At 49.7% G+C, this 23,788-nt stretch overlaps 1 protein-coding gene across 2 annotated transcripts in view; it reads right to left on the reverse strand.

Moving 5' to 3' along the window:
* Slc2a9 (solute carrier family 2 member 9) overlaps positions 1-23,788 on the reverse strand; it is a 67,458-nt gene that overhangs the window by 40,964 nt on the left and 2,706 nt on the right. For both annotated transcript variants that reach the window (XM_042670306.1, XM_042670307.1), the window contains exons 3-5: positions 12,480-12,640; positions 4,849-4,973; positions 573-718 (exon numbers count right to left, since the gene is read on the reverse strand). In XM_042670306.1, coding sequence (XP_042526240.1) covers positions 573-718; positions 4,849-4,973; positions 12,480-12,640 — 432 coding nt within the window. The remainder of the gene's footprint in view (positions 1-572; positions 719-4,848; positions 4,974-12,479; positions 12,641-23,788) is intronic.

Consider the following 23,788-nt stretch of genomic DNA (forward strand, 5'->3'; position numbering starts at 1 on the left):
CCAGCCCCCACCATCCACTGCCTGACTCCTGCTCACCTCGGAGGGTCTGGTTTAGACGCTGCTTCTGGGAAGCCTTCCCGGATTCCTCCCCTTGTTCCCACGTGGATGAGTAGACACTTTTCCCCAGGCCACACAGAAAGTGCACTACTATGCTTAGATTCTAATTCTGGCCTTCCTGTTCCCCAAACATCAAGCCAAATCAGAAAATGTGTGGTGATCATTTATTTAGGGGGAAGAAAGACTCTCGAGTGAGGGCAAAGATGCTCAACTACGTATTGAATGAAATCTGAACAAGGGGTGTGGCATGATTCTATTAAAAAGGCAACCAACCAAATCTGTTTATATGGTTTGCAAGGAAGAAAGGATGGCTAAGTGAACATCCATTGAGTTGTTAACCATAGTTTGAATATGTCTGTAGTCATCGCATGACTCCCAACAGCCTTACCAGTGAGGGAACGGCTCGGACCCCTCAGGAATCATGTGGGTAGGGATGAACTCTGCGGGAAGGACTCCCGCCAGGATGGTAACAGTGAGGAGAGAGCGGACATGGCTGGCCAGGGCGCTATGCTTACCTTTCCCAACAGCTCAGGCAGGCCCAGCAGCTGCCCAGCAAACACGCCAGTGCAGATGAAGATGGCGGTCATCTGGCCCAGGGCGCCGCGGATCTCCTTGGGTGAGATCTCGTTGAGGTACATGGGCAGTGCACTGAGGGCGATGCCTGGGGAGGAGGCGAGCAGCAGTGAGAGAGCCAGACGGGCCTTCTGGTCCCCAGGCCTCCCGCCCTGCCTCTGCGCCTTCTTGATAATGAGCAATGCTCCAGCCGCAGTTACCATTCCCAGCACACCGCACAAAGCACAAGGCCTTCATAGGTGCGTTGTCGTTTAAACCATCAAGCGGGGCTGGGTTGTGTTTCATGGATCAGGATGGAGATAATGGTGGTGGCGGCGCGGTGATAACGATGCTAAAGGTGGCGGTAATCACGGTGATGGTGGGGCTAATGATAGCGGCAATGATATAATGAACGCAAAGATGACGGTCAGGACAGGTTTCCATCAGGGAGATGGAAAGGAACCATCAGCAGCGCTGAAACCTGGTCTGCACCTACAGCCTCTAGGACTATGAAACGGCATACTTCCATGGTTATGAACCTCTCACCCAAAATCAACACTCTTCTTCTTTACGGAGCTATTTCCCGATCACACAGTGTAAATCAATTAGTCCTCCATCTGTTCACCCCATCTGGGGTCCCTCATAGCTTTTCATGTTGTACGGAATTCTCAGGAATTCATCCCAAGAGCTTAGTGGATGTCTGAAACCATGGATAGTACTCAACTCTATACAGAGTCTGTCTTTCCCTATACTTATATATTTATGGTAAAGATGAACAAATTATGTGCAGTAAGAGATTAACAGGCTGGACTTTGTGGTACATGCCTGTAATTCCAGCTTCTTAAGAGACAGAATATGAAGATTACAATCTGAGGCTCACCCTGGGTAAAAAGTGTTGAGACTCTATCTGAGAAATAACAAAAGCAAAAAAGGCTGGGGATGTGGCACAAATGGTAGAGTTCATGCTTGGTGAGCACAAGGTTCTGAGTTCAAACCCCCGTACTGCCAAAATAAAGATTAATAGCAATAACTAAGAATAAAATAGAAAAAATTTAACAATATGTTAAAATAAAAGTTAAAACTTATTATTTCAGGAATTTCCTATTTAATATTTTCTGACAACTGAAACTATGAAGCTCTTAAGGTAGCAGACTTGGACTTGCACCTGGGACCACGGACAGGCCTAGGAAGGCCAGGGCAGGAATGTGTTCAACACAATGATCTCTGCGATCTACATACTTTTTTTTCCCATTACACCATACTGTGTCCTATTTGTGTCAATGTAAAAGATAATGTGTTTGTTTTTCTCTCTGTCTTCTAGAAAAAGTCCACTCCAGGAAGATGTCCTATATTCAAACATTCAGGAGATCTCAGTCCATCAGCAAATGGTTGAGCCTTCTACCTTCTGGAATTCTCCGTATTCATCACTGGCTTTTAATTCTTTACTATGTACACACTGCCAATCTAACTCATGACCAGCAATTCTCCTTTCTTCCAAAGCAACTTCCTTCACCTTACATGCCCTCATGTTCCCTTCTCTGTTCAGAGAGGGTTTGGTGAGAATAAACGACAGCAACTCGAGTTGTGGCACAGCTCCAACAGACCATGTCCAGAGGTCAGGAGACTGTGTTTGTGTGTGTGTGTGTGTGTGTGTGTGTGTGTGTGTGTGTGTGTGTGTGTGTGTGTGTGTGTGTGTGTGTGTGTGTGTGTGTTTAATTATCTCCTATTCTTTCCTCTCTTTCTTCCTGCTTAAAAAAATCTCCTTGGAATGGGATCTAAAGGACATTCGTTGTGAATGTGTGGTGTGTTAAAAGTGGCATCTATCTTTGAATATGGCTTATTTTTAGTTAAGGAAATTCAGAGTGTACCTAGCACCTATAATTGGCATTAGCAAGTACTAAAAGCAATGGAAAAGGATCTAAATGGATAAAATAGAAAATCAAAACCAGCAGAGAACAGATCTTGGAGACCTTAAACCATCCAGCTTTCCTCCAAGGCTGGTGGGTCTGTAAACCAGGCCCCTTGGGTCCAGACCCTGGAGCTAAAGAAGAGTAGTAGCCGCGGCCATCATACAATAACTGCCCTCACCATGTCTGGGCTGCGGACAGGTAAAAGGGTGCCAGATTCTGGAACTGAACCAATTCCTTCACACACAGTAACGGCGTTTTTGTTGTTAGATCACACCACCGGGAGACCCTAGTGTGAGGTCAGTACAGGCCAAGGAGGTGGCTCGGATGGGAGGGAGGTTGGTGTTGCTACTCCTGCACTCACACCCACATCCACAGGGCTCGCTTGGTCCAAGGGATCTAGCGAATGTGCTTCCAAATGTTTCCAAGCTGGGGCTTTCTCTTCCCTGCTTGGGAGCTCTTGGGATTCCACGTGAGGAAGTCTGGGCTGTGGCCTCCAGCTGACGTGCGGCTGACAGCATGGCCCAGCCCAGCTGCCCTGAACAGAACTCCAGGCAGCCGTGGAACTGGGAGCGCAGTGCAAGGTTATTGCGTTCCGCGTTGCTGTTTTATGTAGCCTAGCTTAACCAACAGATTACGAAATCTTCCCAGGTAAATAACAGCCCAGATGATCTGAACCAACTGCCTTCATCTTTCTGAGTCTCGATATCGTCATGGAAATTAGGAAAGATCAGAGATTAAATAACACAAACTCTATGTATTATAAACATAGAAACTTCATGAAATCCAGCCGTTTCATAAGATTCTTTCTTGAGCTGGCCTTTCCCTCTGTGCAAATATTCAGACCACGTGCATGTGTGTTCTATGTTTAGGTTCAGGGTGGGCTGCAAGCACAAGAGTCCTGGTAACCAGGGCAACTGAAATGGATCTGCCCACAAGACATGTCTTTCCTGACCTCCAAAGAAAGGTTTGAGCCTATGAAATAGTGCATCAAATCAGTCTCACCTAAAGGAGGCTTAATAAAGATGCTCATGAAGTTCCTGGGGCCAGGTGAGTTGATGCCAAGTCCTGGTAAGCAGGGTACATTTGTCACATGAACCCCTCTACCCCGACCCTCACTGTGCTATTTGTAGAAGGTGTGATGACACTAAAGTGACCTGTTGGCCTTAAGCACCAAGGAGTTCGGTTCGGGATGATTCACTATGCATGAGGGGCACGCGCAGATGCACAGGAGCTCAGCAGCTCTATCTGCCCATCAACCTGTCTGTCATGGCTCAAATGCTGGGTCATCTCAGGATGACCATACTAACCCTGACCCAAAGGGTCAAAGCGGCCACTGCTCTGGAGCCTTGCTCTGGCCTCAAGGCACATCTCCCTTTCCCTCTAACTGCCTTTCCCTCCCAGGCTCTGACACTTTACATCTCGATTGGATTCATCACTTGCCGGACTTTTGGGAAACAGTTTCATTCTAGCCTAGTATAGCTCTTCCAAGTAGGGATTCTAGGGTGTGGAAAACAAGACTCAGCTATTAAGTAACTGGAAGTCAGAGCCATAAGATGTAAGACGACTTCCCTGATTCTCCCCCCATCCCCCCGCGCCCTCCCCTCCCTCCCTCCCCCTCTCACCCCCCGCCCCTGCCCCCTCCATCAGCCTCAGCTCCCAGGCTCTGCCACCCTTACCAAGCTCCTTCCCCTCAATCTTTCTGGAACGTGCCAAGCACCCTTCCACCTCAGAGCTCTTGTTCTCTCCTTGCTGCTGGAGAACCAATTCCCCAGTCTTAGCTCAGTTCTCATCCTTGGTTCATTCTGGTCCCTGCCCAGGTGTTCTCCTCCAAACACTCTTCCCTGACGGGCTTTTCTAGAATAAGAGTCACTACGCCCCTGATGTGCTTTGCTTTCTTTGTAGCTGTCTGCCCTGGCAGGAGCAGATCTTCTATGGTCCTCCACATACACAACACCAGGCACTATCCTCGCCATTAATGCTGGTGTCTACAGAAAAGAATACATGAGTCAGAGGCCCAGACAGGAACCACAATCCTCGTCAGCACTCTCCAGAAACCCCAGGTAGCATTGGGATATGAATTTTAGGCCTTTTGGACCGACTTTGGTTTATTCAGCCAGTTGGTTTTCAACGAAGGGGATAAAGCATTGCTAGAGGGATGTTCCATCCTATGGGTCTCTCCTGCTTCCTGTGAGGTTCCGGAGTGCTTGGCCCCTGCCCACCGAGCAGCCGTAGCAAGATGCGGCCTTGTGCAACCTTCAACAACTCTCAATTTCTAGTCAACCCGCAGGTATGTATTCCTGCCCACCTCCCCGGTCACGTGACCACTCACCTCCATCCACACCCATGATGAAGCGTCCTATGATGAGCATTTCAAAGGCTCCCGCCAGGAGAGAAAAAGCCATCAGCAATGCAGCAGAAATCCCAAACACATTGTTGATCAGCAGTGTGGACTTCCTGGAGGGAAAGAAGAGGCTTGGTGAGGATGCCTCACGGTGAGGCCTGTCAGTGTTCTGTGGTCGCAGAAGCAGGGACAGCCCTTCCAGAAGGGTCTGCGGAGGGGCGCTCAGGCAACATGGGAGAATAGGAGCCTGGGTCCAGCCCCTGATGGCCACCGCTGGCTGTGTGTGGCTCAGCCAACCATTTTTCACGCACCATTTTCACAGTTCTTACAGTTGGCCACAGGTAATTGGAACTGAAGCAGCAAAACCACAGATAAACTCTCGAATACAGAATACAGCTGAGAATACAGAATACAGCCGTTTGCTTGTTTACCCTCTCATCTCTTCCTCTTTCTCTGCTCTGGTCCATTTCAAAGAGAACTGCACTCCCGGGCTCCCTTTTATTCTGGTTTACTGGTAGGACTCACTGACCCGAGGCCTCGGGAGGGTGGAGAGGAGCAGGGCTCCCTCCCCTACCGCTTGCGTTAGAGCAGCCCCGTCCCCTCCCTGCCCTGGACCACACGGGCCTCCGATCCTGTGATGCTACTTCCTGCCTTTGGCTTTCCATACCAAGAACTTGATTGTAAAGGGGAAAAAAAGTATTTCTTACAAACAAGCAAAGTATCATCCACCTGCTAGTCCCTATTCTACAATTTGAGGTCACACAGAGAAAAAAAAAACAACCAAAAATACACTCCCCCCCAAAAAACCCCAAAACTTTGTTGGTGTGGAAGCTGAAAATATATAGAGAGATTTTCCTCAGAAGTAAGGCAGGAAAGAGCTGTGGATACGCATTCAACGTTCTCGGAAGTTGGGCAAAACAACGGCCCTTGGTTCTGTAAACTTACGAAATAAAGGGCTCGATTAGAAAGCAGAGCTCAACACTTCTTCCCAGATACCTTCACTGCCTATGACAGCGAAACTGAGTTTTTGTTATTGTTGTGGGGCTTGAACTCAGGGCCTGAGCACTGTCCCTGAGCTTTTGTGCTCAAGGCTAGTGCTCTACCACTTTGAGCCACAGCTCTACTTCCAGTTTTCTGGTGGTTAATTTGAGACTTTCCTGCTTGGGCTGGCTTTGAACCACGATCCTCAGATCTCAGCCTCCTGAGTGGCTTGGATTACAGGCGTGAGCCACCAGCCTAAACTGGACATTTGACACTAGATAGTATGAACAAGAATTGTAGAAACGACTCTGGCCTCTTCGAGTATCTCTGAAGCCCAGCTGCTCCTCAGATTTACCACTAGTGTGAGTGAACACGGCCATGGGTCACTTGGTAACAGCCATCCATTCTCAGGAATGTGTCACTAGGCAATTTTCTTTATCACCATGTGAGCGTCACAAAGCATGCCGAATGTAAGCAAAGTGGCATGGTCATCTGGTGACACGATCTTTGGGATCACTGGGGAGACAGAAACACCTGCAAGGAGACCCTCAGATCTACCATCAGAGGCCCAGATCCCATGGGAGACCTCCAGAGTGGTCACCAAAGCCAGGGCTGTGCTACTAGCGATCTCACCTCATCTTTAATGGCAATGTCTACATCAACGGCAATGTCTACATCAGAGCCCTGCCTGTGTGGCTGGGCTCTTCCAGCCTGTGTCTAAGATGGATAGACTCCACCGCCTGGATCCCACCTGCTTCCCCACATTGCCAGCCCCGCCTGCTACTGTCTGTCCACAATCACACGCAAACAGCTCTAAATATTGCCTCTGCAGGGCCTCTCCCACATGGCGGCTACTTCTTGCTCTGTTCGCTTTACAGTGTGGCCCCTTTGGGAACTGCCTGCTCACCTCTGTTCTCCCCCATCCCCTCGGACAGCAGCTCATCCCAGCCTTGGAGATCCGTGTCTACGTTGATGGATCTCGCTGTCCCTTGGCCTTCTGTTGGGGCAGCCTCTCCGCAGCCTCAGACAGAGCTGACTGGGGCCCCTTTGTGGAGACACAGCCTCTTCTGGAACCAGTTCTCTCCCCTCTCAGTGTCTCAGCTCACACTCCCCTCTATGCCCTTTGACCTTAGTCTCTGACTCCAGCCCTTCTCTTCCCTGTTCCCATCTCCATCTGTACTCTGTCCCTAGACCGAGAAGACCTCCAGTCCCTTAAGACTTACAAGTGACCATTCTTCTGACCTCTGTCTCTGGCCCAGACTCAGATCTCACGTCCACCCTGGCGTAATTAATTGTCTGCTAGGCCTTCTACCAGGGGTGCACTGGCACGTTCAAAACTGAACTCTTGGATCATTGCTGAACCCCTCTCCCCACCCCACCCCCATATTCCAACCCTTCCTTCCTCACTTTCCCCTTGGCTTCCTATTGGCTTAGGCCAATAATCTGGGAATAATATTCCAATCTATTTTTCTTCACCACCCGTATCTAATCTATTATAGAGTCCCACGTCCACCACTTCCAAGGCGTAGCCCAAATCAAGCCACGCCCCCATCTCCAGCCCCACAGGATGATGGGATGCCAGCCACCATCCACTCACACCGCAGCCTGCCTCACACTCTGCCTCCGCATGGGCTCTGGTGCACTCTCATCCCCAGATCCGGAAGTGACCCTTTCAAAGCCTTTATTGGGGTGCATCGCCCTGGCAGACCTTCGAATGGCCCCTCACTGCATGCGAATAAACCCTGCCTGGATGCTCTTCACACGTGCGTGGGAGCCATCACTTTTGCTAGGCCATTCCACCATGTGAAATTCTCGCCCTTATTCACAGTGCACGGCACTCATGAAGCTCCTGAAGGGAGCTCTCTGTGGAAACCAGGCCGGTCCCCAGCTCCAGGCCCTCATCCTTGCTGCCCCTCTACGGCTGTCCCTTCCTGCTCCTGGCACGACTGGTCTCACGAGCCTCAGCTCAGGTGTCCCTCCTGACGTTCTACCTGCCACGACTGCTCCCAGCTACATAGCCCAGGCATCCTAAGAAATTACCCTCTATAATTTTTGTTTTCGTGCTTGCTGTCTCCTTCCTCCCACTCATGTAAGCTGGTTTTTTTTTGTCTTGTCACCATGGCCTCTAGCAAGTAACTCAGTTTCAAGCACAGCCCTACATGTACTCGTGGCATAGACAAGAGAGTAATTCCCAGGAGCCAGGCCACGTGTTATCCGGGCAGCCTGGCCCTGTCTGCCCTGGGTCCCTTGTCAGCTTCTAGATCTATGGGTAGGATACAGAGAGGCCTCCACAGAGAGGACTTGAGCGACTCTGCCATACACAAATGGAGTGACGTTGGGCAGGTTTCTTAGCCTTGTTTACTCGCAAAATGGGTAACAACGCTGGTTCTGCGATTTATGTAAAATTCTGAGGATGGCATCTGTTTGAAGCCTCAAGAAATGGAAAAATCCATGAAAATTAATGGTGACAGCTAGCAAACATGGAATGTACAAATCTTTGTGTTACCCTATGAGATTGAATCATGAGATGGCTGGCATCTAATTTCACACATGGAAAAATAAATCTAGCCAGGTGCTACTAGCCCATACCTATAATCCTATCTATCTGCTATGAGATCAAAGAGTCATAGTTCGAAGCCAGCTTGAACAGAAAAGCCCTGGAAACTCTATTTCCAATTAATCAGCAAAGAGTCAGGCTGGACGCATGGTTCAAATGGTAGAGCACCAGCCAGGGAAGCACAAAGCCCAGAGTACAGTAACCAAGGCCCAACCCCCCCCCAAAAAAATCTGAAAGTATCTGAAGTCAGGGTTACACACTAGTAAATAAATGACCTAGCTTTCTAGTAACAGTGATGCTAAGCAACCTATATAGGTAGCTATCTGGTCACTAATAGTCTTTCATTTTTTCCATATACATTCATTCTTCTACTTATTCATTCATTCACTCACATTTATTCATTCAACACAGTTGAGAGTGGACTGGGTGCTGAACATCATTCCAGGCTCTGGCACACAGCAAGGATGACAACAAAGCCTGTAATCCTGTTTTCCCCAATCAACACATATTTTTGTTTATGTTTTCTTTTTGGCTGGTTCTGGGGCTTTGAACTCAAGGTCTGAGTGCTGAGCTTCTTTTGCTCAAGAATATAATTCTATCACTTGAGCGACAGCACTATTTCCAGCTTTTTCTGAGTCATTTATTGGAGATAAGAGTCTCACAGACTTTACTGCCCAAACTGGCTTCAAACCACGATCCTCACATCTCAGCCTCCTAAGTAGCTAGGATTATAGTCATGAGCCACTAGTGCCCAACTCAACAAGTTGTTGTTGTTGTCTTTAAATATAGCATGCCAGTAGTGATAGGTGTTGTAAAGACAAAGCAGAGAAGGGGCGGGACTTTGTGAGAGAGGCCAGGATGACTTCCGTGAGGGGGTGACATGTGAGCACAGACATAAGAAAGAGAGCAACTGAGCCAGTTAGGCATCAAAGACCAGAGGTACCAGGAGCCAGGCTCGGTCTAGTTCAGAAACATCCCTAGGCGGTTACAGCTGGAGACAGATGGCTGAAGGGGAGCCAAGGAGAGGGTGGCCAGGGGTTCCTGGCGGCTCTTCCACCCCCAGGAGGACTGGGTTTCCCTCTGGGTGAAGCGGGCAGCCACGGGAAGATGCCAAGGAAAGAAATGGCACGGGCTGCCTTGTAATTTAACCAGTTGTCTGAGTTGCTCACGGCTGGAAGTGGTTGGCGTGGTCACAGGTTAGACCATTTGGGGAATTATTATAAGAGTTTAAGCAAGAGCTGGTGACTTGGATCAGGTTGGTGGCCACAGAGCTCCTGAGGTGTGATGAGATCCTGTTTTCTCGGAGGCCGGAATGATTGCAGTTTGCTGGTGGTTAGACAGAGATGGAGAGATCGGGAAGTGAAGGGTGTTCCCAGGGCTCTGGCCTGAACCTTTGCCTTGGATAGGCTGATGCCTTTTGTGCTAATCAGGAAATGCTCAACTCGCAGCCATGTCCGGCTTGCACCCTCTGTGCGAGCTCATCACAGTAATATATTCATTCCCGAAATAACCCCGAGCCAGACAGCATCCTAGTGGAGAATGGAAACCTTATTTGCAAATAAGTCACAAACTTGACTCACTGAGGTTCAGAGATGAGGATTGCAATATTGTGTTTCCATTCCCCTGCCCCCACCCTAAGGTAAGCAAAAACACAAAAACAAAAACCAACAAACAAAAAAATCCTGGCAATTAATTCCATAGGGAAGAACTCCAGGGACTCGGGAACTTCACCCAGGACCCTGATTCATCGTTCTGAGCGTCTCCCTTACTGTAGACTCTTTCCTCCTCCCCCCTCCCGGATCATCAGCCCCTAGACAGAAAGGGCAGGTGATAAGGTAGAGAGAGATTGCCATCAGGCTCTTCAGAGAGGCTTGGGGAAAACTTTGTCTTCACAAAGGGAAGGACAGAGAAGGTCTGAGAGCCACATTCTTCCAGCATCCTTCCTAGAACCAGGGTCAATTTGTGAAGGACACAGAGGTAGCTAGTTCTGGTTGAATTGGGGAAGCGTTTTTCATCAGACCCTCGTGAAATGGGGAGCTCTGGAAATACCAGCTGCCCCCATAAGCAGCTGGAACTGCTCAGTAATTCTTTAGCCACACTAGACCTGTGGTTGCACCTTATGCCCATATCTTTCACCCTCTTTGTGTCCATCCATCTCTGCTGCTCCAGCTCCATTCCACTGCTTTTTATCCCGTGAGTTTGGTAGAACCCTACCTGGTTCTACATCATTCTACCATGCATGCGTGTACCTGTGAAGCTCAGCGTGGCTGGAGGAAACACAACCACAGTAACAGTTCGTCTAAAATATATGGCCACCAACCCCATGGTGCTTTAAGGCTCCTAGCATTGGTCTTACAATTTCCTGGTCCATTCAGCACCCTGACCTCCAAGGGGACTTTTTCTCTCTCTCCCTCATTTTCAGTGGATGATCTTGTTTTCAGTCCATTAAAGACACAGAAGTGATCCCCAAACTCTCAACTTACTGCCCTACCTGCAGTGTATCCATATGCCTGCCCCATTCATGTCCCCAGACTGTCCTGACTCTTTGCTGACCCCAGGCCCTGAAGCTTTCTGATGCTTCCCCATTCCTGTTCAGATTTCTCCAGCAACTGTCTTGCTATTACTTAGTCCCTCTCTACTCAAACATCTTATTAACACGTTTTTAAGGCTCCCACCTTAAAAGAAAACACACAAGACACTGAGTCCACACCTTTCGCCTTCTCGCACACTGCTGTCTGTTTCCCTTTTCACATTTCACAATGTCTCCAGCCCTTCTCCTCTCTTGATATCCACGGAGGGATTACTGCCCTTGAAACAACCCAGTGACCAGTGGCCTCCTGATTGCTAGATGCACAGAGCAGATCTCAGTCCTTGCCTTCGATGCTCAGAAGCACTGGGCAATGTTGATGTCCTTCCCCTTTCATTCATTCCTAGATCTGGCCTGTTCATACCTTCATAACTGATCTTTACTTTGGTCCCTTCCTCTGAGCACTGAGGGATACGAGTTCAGATGAATTCCATGCTGGGATCTGTTGAGCACTATTTTGTGTGGATATCATGGGGATACTAAAGATGCTGGACAGGAGTGACAGGCTCTATTTATGAAACTCCTGCTAGTGACATTCTCTCTCCATTCATCTCCAGCGCTTGGAACATTCCCTGGAGAAAATGGAGATCATTGCTACTGATCTCCAATTTTAGAGGGTTGGAAATTGAGGTCCAGATAAATAAAATGACTTGTCCATAGTCACTCCACTAGTGGAAGAATCGTGACTCTGCTTGGACAGAAAATTCACGGACTCCAGTCACACAAGCCTTTGTGGCTTCCAGGAAACTGTTGTTCATAGCAAGGATACAGAGAAGACAAAGAGGAAATTTATGACTGGTCTAGTCTGCCTCAAGAGAAAGCTGCATGTCACAAAGAAAGGCTGGAGGAAGGAGGCTTAGGAAGTAGAGTGGATCTGACTGAGAGGACCTGGGTGGGCAATCTCAGCGTGGAGTTTTGATATTCGCTGCATCTTTATGTGTGAGGTAAACTCTGAAATCGCCTAAATATCTCTCCGTCAGGGAGTAGGCAAGCAAATGATGAGATAGTCATAAAGCAGAAGATAATCTGAACAGACGATCTTCCTCAAAGGCCGATCAACACAAGCGTACGTGGGACAGCCAGTCTCCGAGCTCTGTGCTGGTTCTGCGTTCTCCTCCCTCCTGCCCTCCTCCGCACTCTTGCCGCTGGCTCTCCTGGATGGCTCCCTAGTTTTCTGGCTTCCAGTTGGGTTTGACAAGGGGAGGATCCTACAGAAGCATGGAGGATGGGAGAAGAAGAGGGGTTCTTCACTGTACCCCTCATTTGGGTTTCATGGTTCTAGCACAGACCATCCCCTTCACAGCTCCAGCTCTCTCTCCTTAGCCCTTCATCCTTCACCTCTGTTCACTTCCAGCGCTGACACCCTAGCTCCTCCCCTTCCTCTTAGGGCGTTAAAATCCCTCCACATAGGCTGAATGGAATTGTGCTGCCTGCCGGGACCTTGATGATGATGTAGATACAGTGTGTTCCTTACAGAGGGTGCAGCTTACTGACCTCCCGAGAGCTTTCCCAAGCATCTTCACGATGACAGTCCCCACCAGTCCACCGATGGCGAATATAGACACGGTCACAGACCAGAGCAGAGTCAGAGTGTCCGGGTCTATGGGATGTCCGTACCGCCTTTCCCACACTTCACTGTAAAAGGCCTTGATATACTGAAAACAAACAACAAAACGTGTTATTTCCTTCTGTCCCCTCCTGCTGCTGCTTGAAGAGTTTTGTTTTTAATAGATCACTCTCTTCATGTTCTTCTCTTGGCTGATTCCAGGTGGGCTTATCTCACTAAGCTCTTCTAACAGATTATGGGATCAGTTCCTAGTTTTACCTCATTCTGCATCTGGGAAATGGATCCTCAGTAACTTGTTGAGGATCCTCAGAGTCAGAGGGACTTGTTAGGTGCGAACACTGGGAATCGAACTCAGAGCTGACCGCAAGATGATGACAATTCCGATACTTAAGATTCTTTAACTTAGAAGTAACACCCTAGAAATGTGGCAAAACTTCACATGCCTCAAGGAAGAAATACTTCGGAACAAAAAACCCCAGAACACTAAAACAATTACTGTAAAAGAAAAAAATGATTATTTGGATTTTTATATAAGAAACGAATCTCCTATTGCTTAAAGCATCACGAAATGAAGACAAGCCAGAGGCTAAATTATATTTGCAGTACATTCAACTGTGGAAAAAAAATCTGTCAACAATATATAAAGAACTGAAATATGTCAATAAGAAGAGAAATAATGTAATTACAAATGAGCAAGAGACTTGAATAGATCTTAAATGAAACACAAATGACCAGTAAGGCGGCAGGGTGTTTACCATCAGTGGTCTACAGGGAAATGCAAATGAAAACTAGCTCTAAGCTAGACACAGAGAGAAGCCGAACATAGACCCACATCTCAAAGACATTTCAGACCACCATAGCTGATAATGCATTAACCCACTATAAGGATGCCCTTGGATACCAACTCAGAATAGCTCAGCAACAAGGATACCTAAGCCATGCAAATTCACTGGGGTGATAAATTTCAAGGACTATTGATCTGTTGGCTCACAACTAATCAATCAACACAGTCAGAATACAGATGCTTCTACAGCATGTTTTACTCTGTCTGCTTCCATAGCTTGATTTCCTCCTATAACTTCATCCACTCACGAGCACAGAATATTCCTGGGGTAATTGGGCTGTGTGCTTTCCCATTCACAGTGTCTGGGGAGATAGTAATTGATGGTGTTAAAAAGACTTTTCTTAGAAGCCTCTAGCAAGCCACAAGTCTTTCGGTCCTGGCTTAGGCAAGATTCCTTTCCATGCCATGCTATTTGGAGCTTGGGGATCTGTCCTTGAGTCTTTGCAGGTGCTCAGTCAGAAGGTATAAATGTATCTTTCACTCTTGCCTTTGGTCAACGTTCCTCAACCAAGCCACCATCTTTGTCCATTGTGATCTGGATTATGTCCCCCTTCATTTGTATCTTAAGACCCCTCAGCACCTTAGCATGTAATGTGACCTAACTAGAGTCTCCACAGAACTAAGCAAGTTCAAATGAGGTCTCTAGGGTGGCTCATAACTCAGCATGACTGGTGTCCCTTTAGAAAGGGGAAGTTTGAACTCAGGCAGGCAAGGGAGGGAAGACAAAGTCAAGAGCACAGGGAAAAGATGGCCATCTTCAAGAGTGGTATGGACTAGACCTTCCCCTCACAGCGCTCAGAAGGAGCCAACCCTGCCCACACTTTGATCTTGGACTTCCAGCTTCTATTACTGTAAGACTACCTTAAAAATGGTGGTGGTGGGGGGTTAATTTAATTAGCATCTATTGAATTAAGAGACACAAATCAAGCACTAAGGAAAAGCTACTCCAAACAAGCACATCCTCGAAACTCCTATTTCCAAGTTCTCAGGCCAACTTGTGGGGAGGGGATAATTTACCAAGCTTGTTTCCACTGTGTAAGCCACTTACTGGATGGCACTGCTGGGCGGCCCTCCCAAGCTGAATCACTGCCCTACGGCCAAAAGACCTCACAGCTTCCACCTCTCAGCCAAGTCTGAACACCTAACCCTCTCATGGAAGCTTCCATAGCTCTGATGTTTGGGACCTCACCAACATGCTCAAGCAGTCTCAAATGGGTCCCACACTCCCTGGCTGTGGCCACTGACAACCACCAAGTTGAAGGGAAGGCTTTGCATGTGCCAGTGGGCATTTGTCACTCTTTTGCGGGTACTCAGATTCAGATGCCCCCTATCTATGTGGGAAACAAGGACTACTGATCATCACAGAGGCTGTAAATGCCAGATGTATATTCTCCAAGCATCCCTTGAAGCTAGGGAGTGATCATATGACCCAGCCTCAGCCAATCAGATGCCTGGACTTTGCATAAGGTGCTGGTGGGACCAAATCAAGGGCCTGTGGTGGTGGTGGTGGTCTTTGGTGCAGAGAAGGCAGTAGCAGCCATGCGGGAAATAGCAGGGTTCTGTGCCATCAGAATATTTCACAACAGTGGTGGCTGCAAGAGGCCCCTCAGACCAGCTCTGGGTGTGGTCTTCTCATTCAAGCTGTGAGCAACTCACTATTTTTTAAAACAACTTTTTAGCTTCACTCTGATGAAACTGTTCATCTTCCCTACAACTATGGAAAGTTTACCAAGACACCTGAGTAACTGCATCTCAGCTCTGAACAACCCTAGAGGTGGAAGCCTTCGCTTCCACACTAGGGGACCAAGAGTGACACACTTGTCTTGGTCACCTGGCTCGTGTGCGGTAGGTAGAGGGGCTTGTGCGCTGGAGCTGCTGACTTCACCGCCCCCACGCATTCGCTCCACTCTCCAGACTCTTCCACGCACCTCAGAGGAGGGAAAACCGAGCAGCTAAGCCCAGAGGTCACCGATTTAAAAATGAACCTCCATCAGTCAGTGGACCCCATGAAGTTCAAGGAGCATGAAGTCTACCAGGAGAGACGGCGACAGCCACTAAGACAAGGGATCAGAGGTTCACAGGAAGGCAGGGGGTGCAGGACACCCCAAGGGCCACAGCAAGGGGTCAAGGCCCTTCGGAAAAGCGTGTGTAAGTAATGAATGCCTAGAAATTCTCAGGTACTCGTTCTGTCTACACTGTCCTCAGAAAGACAGCATCGCCCCACACATAGACAGTCCTTCTTGAGTCTCATTGTGAGCCTGTGCTGATTCAAGCAATTGCAGCTCCTTGAAGAGCCTCCTCCGACCCATCTGCATCGCCTCCTGCTCCCGTACTCGTGGCAGTGTCGGGTGTCACGGAGGTCACCACAAGATGCTGACTGCACCACTTTGCATGGTGTCCCGGCGTTCATGGAAGGACGTCACGTAGTTAAGCATCTGTTTAGTTAAGACGCTGACTGCGTTGCACTGCCCCGTGTCCTGGCGCTGGTGGAAGGACACTCAGGACACTGACTGCATTGCCCTGCATCCAGGAGCCCCTGGGGAGAAGCTGGCTTACTCATTCACCATCTTGCCGTGCTTTGAGGACTTTGCGGTGCTCATCCCAAGGGTTAACTGGCAGGTTCACAGAGATGTTTCACCCCATCTTCAAGATGGAAGTTCCGGCCCCCTACCTTCAAGGAGCTCAAGGTCCAACGGAGACCAGCTGAGTAAGTACCCATGATGACAAGTGGACACCACAATGGCAGGAAGCCCAGCGGGTGATGGCCAATCCCTCGGACCAGGTGGGCTGCAAGGTGGGCTGGGCTCAGGTGGACAATGTGGACAGAGGGGACTGAATTCTCAAGGTTCAGAAGCTGGTGACCACATGTGGACATCAAATTCCTGAAAACGGCTTCACGGGGTTGGAGGGTATCAAGCATCAGGAGGAAGGCTGGAGAGCAGGGCAGGGGCTGTTTATACCTGGGTTTGCCCGTGGTCTTTGGAGCTCATGGCCCCTTAGGAGTCACTGGCTGGCTGGGCATGGAGCAGTAGCTCTGATGTGTGGTTCAAGATATTCATTGTATGTGTAGCATGAAGACCCCTTCACAGCTACTAAAGCCAGTGAGGAGGCTCCTGCATTTGGTATGAGACAATGAGTAAGATAGATGATTTGTGTGTATGTGTGTGTATGTGTGTCAGTCCTGGAGCTCGAACTCAGGGCCTGGGCACTGTGTCTGAGCTCTTTAGTTCAAGGCTAATGTTCTACCACTTGAGCCACAGCTCTACTTCTGACATATCTAGGTAGTTCATTGGAGATAAGAGTCTCACTGGACTTTCCTGCCCAGGCTGGTTTTGAACCTTGATCCTCAGATTTCAACCTGCTGCTCAGATTTCAGCCTCTTGAGTAGCTAGGATTACAGGCATGAGTCACAGAACATGGCTGACAGAGATTTTTTATTAAAAAAATCTATCCAGGAGTATTTACAGTATGACTTGTACTAACTAGAGCCTAAACTACAAAGATATGAGTAAGAGTCTACATAGTTAAAGGAAACCAAAGCGTTGACAGTCCTGGGTTCAAGACTTGCTAGCACCATGGAATTCTGTGACCTTGGCCATGGGACTTTGGCCTACTCCAGCAAGGTGCTCTGGCCCTCTGGGAGTGTCTGCCATTCAGGACCCTGAGCATCTACTTTGTTCCATTCTCACCCCTGCCGTCCACTCTCTGCTGGGTGATTGAACAAGTCGCTTAATGTTTTGAGTCCTTGGTTCCCTCAACTGTGAATCACTGCCTTCTTAAAGGTATCATTGGGAAGATTTGTGCGAGAAGAATATGAAGACAGCTCTGGCTCCATAGACACACACACCAGAAAACAGAAGTTGGTGTGGTTGGTTGGTGGTGCTATGAATACCATTATTTCTTGATTTGTGAAAGAAGGCATCTAGACATGTTTATTTCTCAGGTTTAAGAGCCTATAAATAATTCACCATTATCTCCCAGCCTAAGAACTCAAGGGCTATTCTTCTGGCAACAAATTAAACTCTCAGAATCCCATCCTCCACATGGCATGGAAATTGCCAGACAGTGGGCGACCAATTACCTTGTAGCCTGCCTTGCCACGGGAAAGGCTTCCTCCTGCTTCCTGAAGAGCCCGCCATGCATTCATCTAAAGTCATGCTCAGTGTCATCTACACAGTGTGCAGAATAGCCGGTGGCCATTCGTGGCACACACGTGTCACAAGAGAGAACAAATCATACCACATAGAGCGTAAGCCTTGAGCTGAAGAGCTGAGGGACAGCGCCCAGGCCTAGAGTTCAGGCCCCATGACTGGACCCAAAAAAAAAAATCATACCACAGCGCCCCGAAGGGTCTTCAAAGCCAGGAGGCACAGTGAACTCACCGCTCCCAGGAGGAGAATTGTGATTAACGAAGTCTTTGTAAAGATGTCTCTGTCCAGACAGGCTCTTCGACATGGGGACCATGTCAGCCCCATGGAGCCACTTAATGTCACCCAGCTCCCTACACCCAGAACTCCTGTGTGGACAGGCTTTCACAAGGCAGGCCTGAGACTGCGGTCCTTAGAAAGGCCTGCTTGTGACTGGGACTTGGTTTTGGGAAGGGGTATCCTTCTAGAATAGACATTTGGGCAGAATTGTGGTTGGTTCCTGAGCTTTATATCTGCTTTTCTTCTGGGAGTTTGGGGATTTCTCTTCCTTTCCCCTTCCCTCCCCTCCCCTCCCTTCCTTTTCCCTCCCCTCCCCTCCATTCCCCCCTCCCCTCCCCCCGCTTCCTGGTACTGGAAACTCAGGCACTTGTACTCTAGTTTGACATTTTTTGCTCAAGGCTGCTACTCTGCTCCTTGAGCCATGCTCCACTTCCAGCTTTTTGCTGGTTAATTGGAGATGAGAGTTCATCAGGTTTTTCTGCCCCGGCTGACTTTAAACTAGGATTCTCAGATTTCAGCTTCCTGAGTCACGTCCTAAGGTGCAGGCATGAGACACCAGTGGATTTACGTGATGAGGAGAGGGCCTCACGTAGTTGGTGCCAAATAAACCTGCCTTTGGTCTGTGGGTCAGAGCACGGTATTTAGGTTTTTGTCTGGGCTTGCTCTCGCCCGCAGGCCTTCTCCCTCCATGATTCGCCACCCCCCACCCTTGTCCCTTGTGGATTCATCAGCCTAGCTCTCTGACTGAGCAACTTCTGCCCTGCCCTTTAAGCAGAGCATCCCAGAGCCAGGATAGGCTCCTAGAACATCACGACATGAGACAATTCTGAATCAAGTATGCAGGCTGGCTGGATGTAGAAGCATATACCTGTATGCACTCCCAAATTCCTTAAAAGGCCTGGATAGGAAGATCAGGATTTGAGGATAGCCCAGGAAACGTTACTATGATCATAAACAAACGAACAAATACAGGAATGAATAAAGTAAAAATAAAAGGGCTGGGGGTGTAATCTCAAGAAGTAGATCACTTGCCTAGCAAGCATAAGACTTTTGGTCCAATCCGTAGTACAGAAAAAGGAAGGAAGGAAGGAAGGAAGGAAGGAAGGAAGGAAGGAAGGAAGGAAGGAAGGAAGGAAGGAAGGAAGGAAGGAAGGAAGGAAGGAAGGAAGGTGGGAGGGAAGGAAGGCAGGCAGGCAAGTGGGCAGGCGGGCAGGCAGGGAGAAAGGGAGGGAGGGAGTGAGAGAGGAAGGAAGAAAGGTAGCAGGGCTGGAGGTGGTAGTGATGTGTCAGTGAATGAGCAGAAGTGTCAGATACTGAGTTTCAGGCCCAGTTTTGGACAACAAAAGAAAGAGAAAGAAAGAGCAAGCCACTCAGCTCTAATAAGCTGAAAGTTTCAGAGAATGAGCAGGAGGCTGGTGATACCCGCAGCCTGGGACGCCCCGATACTGACACCCCAGGCCTCCCGTCAGCCAGCAGCCTTCCCAGCACTGATTCAAACCAGACCAGACCAACACATGACTCAGAGGCCCCGTCAGAAAAACTCAGCAGCACCTCAAACTAGAGAAAAGTCAGAAACAACAGAAGATGCACACGTTGGGGACACGGACTGCCTGCAGGACACTAGAAATCCCAGGAGGAAGCCTTCACCCAAGAGGGGAGACGCTCACAATGTAAACATCAAGCAAACACACACACACACACACACACACACACACACACACACACACACACAGAACACAAACTAGCAGACGTGGATGGCCTTTAGAAATGAATAGATTTAGAGGAAGAATTCAGAGCGGCGCCCCAGGGGCCCAGCCCAGGCTGGGACTGATGTATGTCTTGTTTTCATGGCCACGGGCAGCACTTGATCTCCCCCAGGTTTGTGAAGTGGGTTATTATCCCAGCGCAGGGTGGGGAGACACACACTCGGCCCCTGACTCAGAGGTGACTCATCCAGGAGCTTTGTGATTAAATCCGGGGGGTGGGGGGGGGGTTGCTTTCCTCGCCTACTAGCAGCCTGTTGCTTCCATAATTGGTCAAACAAGATGAGACTCTCGGCAGGAGCCGAGAGACTGTGGAGCCTGGAGAAACCCATTTCAGCAGCATAATTGCCCACTGCTGCCACGCTGACGGAGTGCGAGGGGCTTCCTGGAATCCCAGCCCTCTCCCTCTGACGCCGAGCCCTGGGTGCCTCTGTGCCGCCAGGCGGGATGGATGGACGGCCTGGCCGCAGCGTCTGGGCTGCTCGCCTTCCTTCCTGCTTTCCACCGAGACACCACCAGGAGCACACCTTGGCTCTGTGCGCAGCCCGCAGCACGGGGTGGGGCTGTGCAGAGTCCAGATGTGGGCTTCTGGGTTCTTTTTATTTGTCAGTATGCGGGTTTGAACTTAGGACTTGGTGTGTACTAGTGAGAGGAAGAAAGGGGAACTTTTAGGTAGCTAGGAGATTAAAAAATGGCGCCCATACCAGGCACAGACAATCCGTGGCCCACCGTGGTGCTTCTTGTTCCCATAAGGCCCTGGGCTTGTGCTCTAACACTTCTTCCCATAAGGCCGTGGGATTCCATTCAACCAATAAGAAGAGCCAGGCTGGCAGGTGCACAAGCCATCAAGCAATGAGGGCAAAGCCTCTGGGGAAGCAGACCACAGCAGAGCCCGTTCCCAGGGTCCTCTCTAAAGGACGTCGGTCCTCCACTTCCCCATTCAATAAACTTGCTGCTTCGCTACTCCTCTGCCTCTTAATTCTTTACCTGGTGGAGAAACAGACCCCTACCCCAGCCCTCGAGGCCCTGAGCCATATTTCCCAAATCAGAGCAATGGCGACAGCAAGACACAGGGAACAGAGACCCAGCACTGTTTGGAAGCACGCTCTGGTCTATGGAATCCTGTCTGTGAATATCTGCTGAGGCTTCAGGCTCCTCCTGAACTACAGGCAGCAACTGTGCAGCTGAGAGGTGCTCTGCCCTTCCCTCCTCCCGCAGCTCCCAACCACGCCTCCCCCTCCCCTGACCACAGCCCTCCCACTAAAGTTCTTCACTTTTTCTCCCCTTCCTTCCTCCGTCTCCCTCCTCCCTTGCTTCCTTCCTTCCCTCCCTCCCTTCTTCCTTCCTCCTTCCCTTTCCTCTTTCTTCCTTCCCTTACTTCTTTCCTTCCTTCCCTCCCTCCTTTCTTTCTTCCTTCCTCCCTTCCTCTCTCTTCCTCCCTCCTCCCTCCTTTCTTCCTTCCCTCCCTCCCTCCCTCCCTCCCTTCCTTCCTTCCTTTCTTCCTTCTTCCTTCCCTTATTTTGTGTCTAGTTAAAAAAAATTTTTTTGGCACTAGTGCCCAGGGCCCTGGCACTGTTGCTAGATTTTGTATTCAAGGCTAGTGCTCTGCCACTTGAGCCACAGCTCCACTTCTGGCTTTTTTGGTGGTTAATCAGAGGTAAGAGGGTCATGGACTTTCCTGCTTGGGCTGGCTTTGAACTGTGATCCTCAGATCTCAGCCTTCTGAGCAGCTAGGATGACAGGTGTGAGCCACCATGCTCAGCTGACATGCCGACTTTATACCATGGTCATGTGTTCTGCTCACCTCCAGTCCTTCCGGTGGCTTTTCTTCTTCTTTCACCCGTGGCCATTCTGCCTAGGCCAGCTGTTTTCTGAGACCCTCACCTTGCGGGCTCTTCCAGCAGTGTAGTGGTCTCACGTGTCCCAGCTCGGGAGTGCATCCCAGGCCCCGCTCCTAGCTAGAGGCTCCCCTTGGATTGGCCAGTCTCATGCCTCAACCCTCCCCAGCCTGGTGACTCGTCTTTGCTAGGCCCTTTAGACTGGAGCCTGTGCTCCACATTGTCTGTCCTGGCTCTGCCATTGCATGTCTTCAGAACATGGCTTCCAGGATCTCCCGTGGACTCTCTGGATGATGCTCATACACGAGACTGGCTTTGCCTGGCCCAGTCCTGACAACCTCACTCCACCCAGGCCTGCGCCACACTGCCTGCCTGGGTGGAGACCTGCCTCTGTTCCTACAACCGGCTTTGCAGCCAGAAACCTCACGGCAGCTCTGCTGACTCCATCCGGTGCCTCCGGCCTTGCAGGAGCTTCCAGACCCCCGGGGTCCGCAGGCACCCAGTGACGTCTCCCTCCCACCGTAACCCTGGGCCCACAGGCACGTAGTGGACCCCTTCTACTGCCACTCTGGCAATGACAGGCTATTGGGGCCATCCTGATGAAGCCGTCCAGGGAGACTGCATTCTCCTGCTAAAGGTCGATGCTGAGATGGCAGAAACCTCGGGCCACTTGCCAGGTGTCAGCCCACGTGCGTGACAGCTTGAAAATTCAGTTCATTATCACACCTTCGGTGGGTGTGCAAAGTGGCCTTGGAAAGGTCTCTTTTACGAGTCATCAGAACGCCTCTGAGGGGTAGCTAGGCTGGTGAATGGACACGGGTGATAAAGAATAAACAGAGAATAGATACATCTACATAGAGGATAGAGATGACAGGTCAATTCTATGTCAATTACAATTAGCCACTGGAAATAGAAAGGCCTAGACAAGCACCAATACATGGGCAAAAGAAGGAAAGACGCTAGAAAATAAGCATCCCATTTTCTCCCTGATTAGATGCTACAGATCACTGGTGATGGACTAACTGTCCAGCCAGCTTGCCCTCTGCCCCGAAGGCCCACATCACTGGCACGTCTCCCTTTCCTAAAACTCAAACCCAGGAGTTAGACAATAATTCCTGGCCCACACCCATTTTGGTAAATAAAGTTTTATCGGCACACAGCCCTGCGCATTCGTTTACAGATTGTCTCGGGCCCCTTTCACACTATGAAGGTAATGTTGAACACTTGCAATAAGACCCTAAGCTCTGCCCAGTGTAAATCAGTCACCGTCCAGACATTACAGAACGAGGGAGCTGACCTGAACGGTAGCACGTCAGCCTAGGAAGCAGGAAGGAGCATTAGATCTGGGTCCAACACCTGCTCTGAGTACAGTAGAGGTGGTGCTGTCACCAGAGTCGGGCCAGAGCTGCAGTGACCACAGTCTCTTGTGTCTAGCAGCGCCCCCTGGTGGCAGCTGCCGTTCATCTCTGCAGGCAGCCGCTCTATGCCCAGTATGGGCATCTTTTCCATCCCACAACTCCCTCCTTCCTGTGAGCCCCAGTGAAGACTTTGCTTGGAGTTTCTGCTCTGTTCCCAGCCTCCCGGGGTCTGAGATTGGTTCCCCAGTCCTACAGTCACTACAGGGGAAAGGTATTGAGAGTGACCGCTGGACAAAGGGTTGAGTCTTGCCTCTGCTTCCTTGTTCCCATCAAGTGATGGTAGGTCTCTACTCTCAAAGCTCCAGTAAGAGCCTCTCTCTTCCCCAGGTAGAGGAGTACACTCTTAATCCGGTGTTCACAACTTCCCCTCCACCATGTCTCACTGTAATCTCTCTCTCTCTCTCTCTCTCTCTCTCTCTCGTCTCAATACTGGGGCTTGAACTCAGGCCTCACCCTCTCATTTGGTCTCTTCATTCAAGATTGGCACTCTACTACTTGAGGCACATGGTTTTTTCTGGTTAATTGGAGATAAGAATCTCCAAGACTTTTCTTACCCAGCTGGCATTGAACTGGGATCCTCAGCCCTCAGCCTCCTGAGCAGCTAGGATGACAGATGTGAGCCACCAGCACCAGAGTCCATGAAACAATTTTGGAACCTCATCACTTGCAGGGGGTAGAGCAGGAAAAGGGTGCTGTGGCCAGGCCCTCAGAAGGGAGCAAGCTTTGGGGGTGCTGGCCTAACTGAAGCCACTGTGCATTCTCTGTTGGACCACACGGGGGCCTTACATTACTCCTTGCACTGATGGGGACGGGGGCTTTGTCAGGGTTCAGACGATCGAGGGTCACCGTTGTGATGTCACTTCAACCTCAGCGAGGTTTGTCCGTGACCCTAGAGTCATGTAAGGAGAACCTAGCACTGGCATCTGCGGCCTGGGCCTGGCAGGAA

The sequence above is a fragment of the Dipodomys spectabilis genome, unplaced genomic scaffold, assembly GCF_019054845.1.
Source record: "Dipodomys spectabilis isolate Male_0828 unplaced genomic scaffold, ASM1905484v1 ptg000532l, whole genome shotgun sequence".
Taxonomy (NCBI): Eukaryota; Metazoa; Chordata; class Mammalia; order Rodentia; family Heteromyidae; genus Dipodomys; species Dipodomys spectabilis.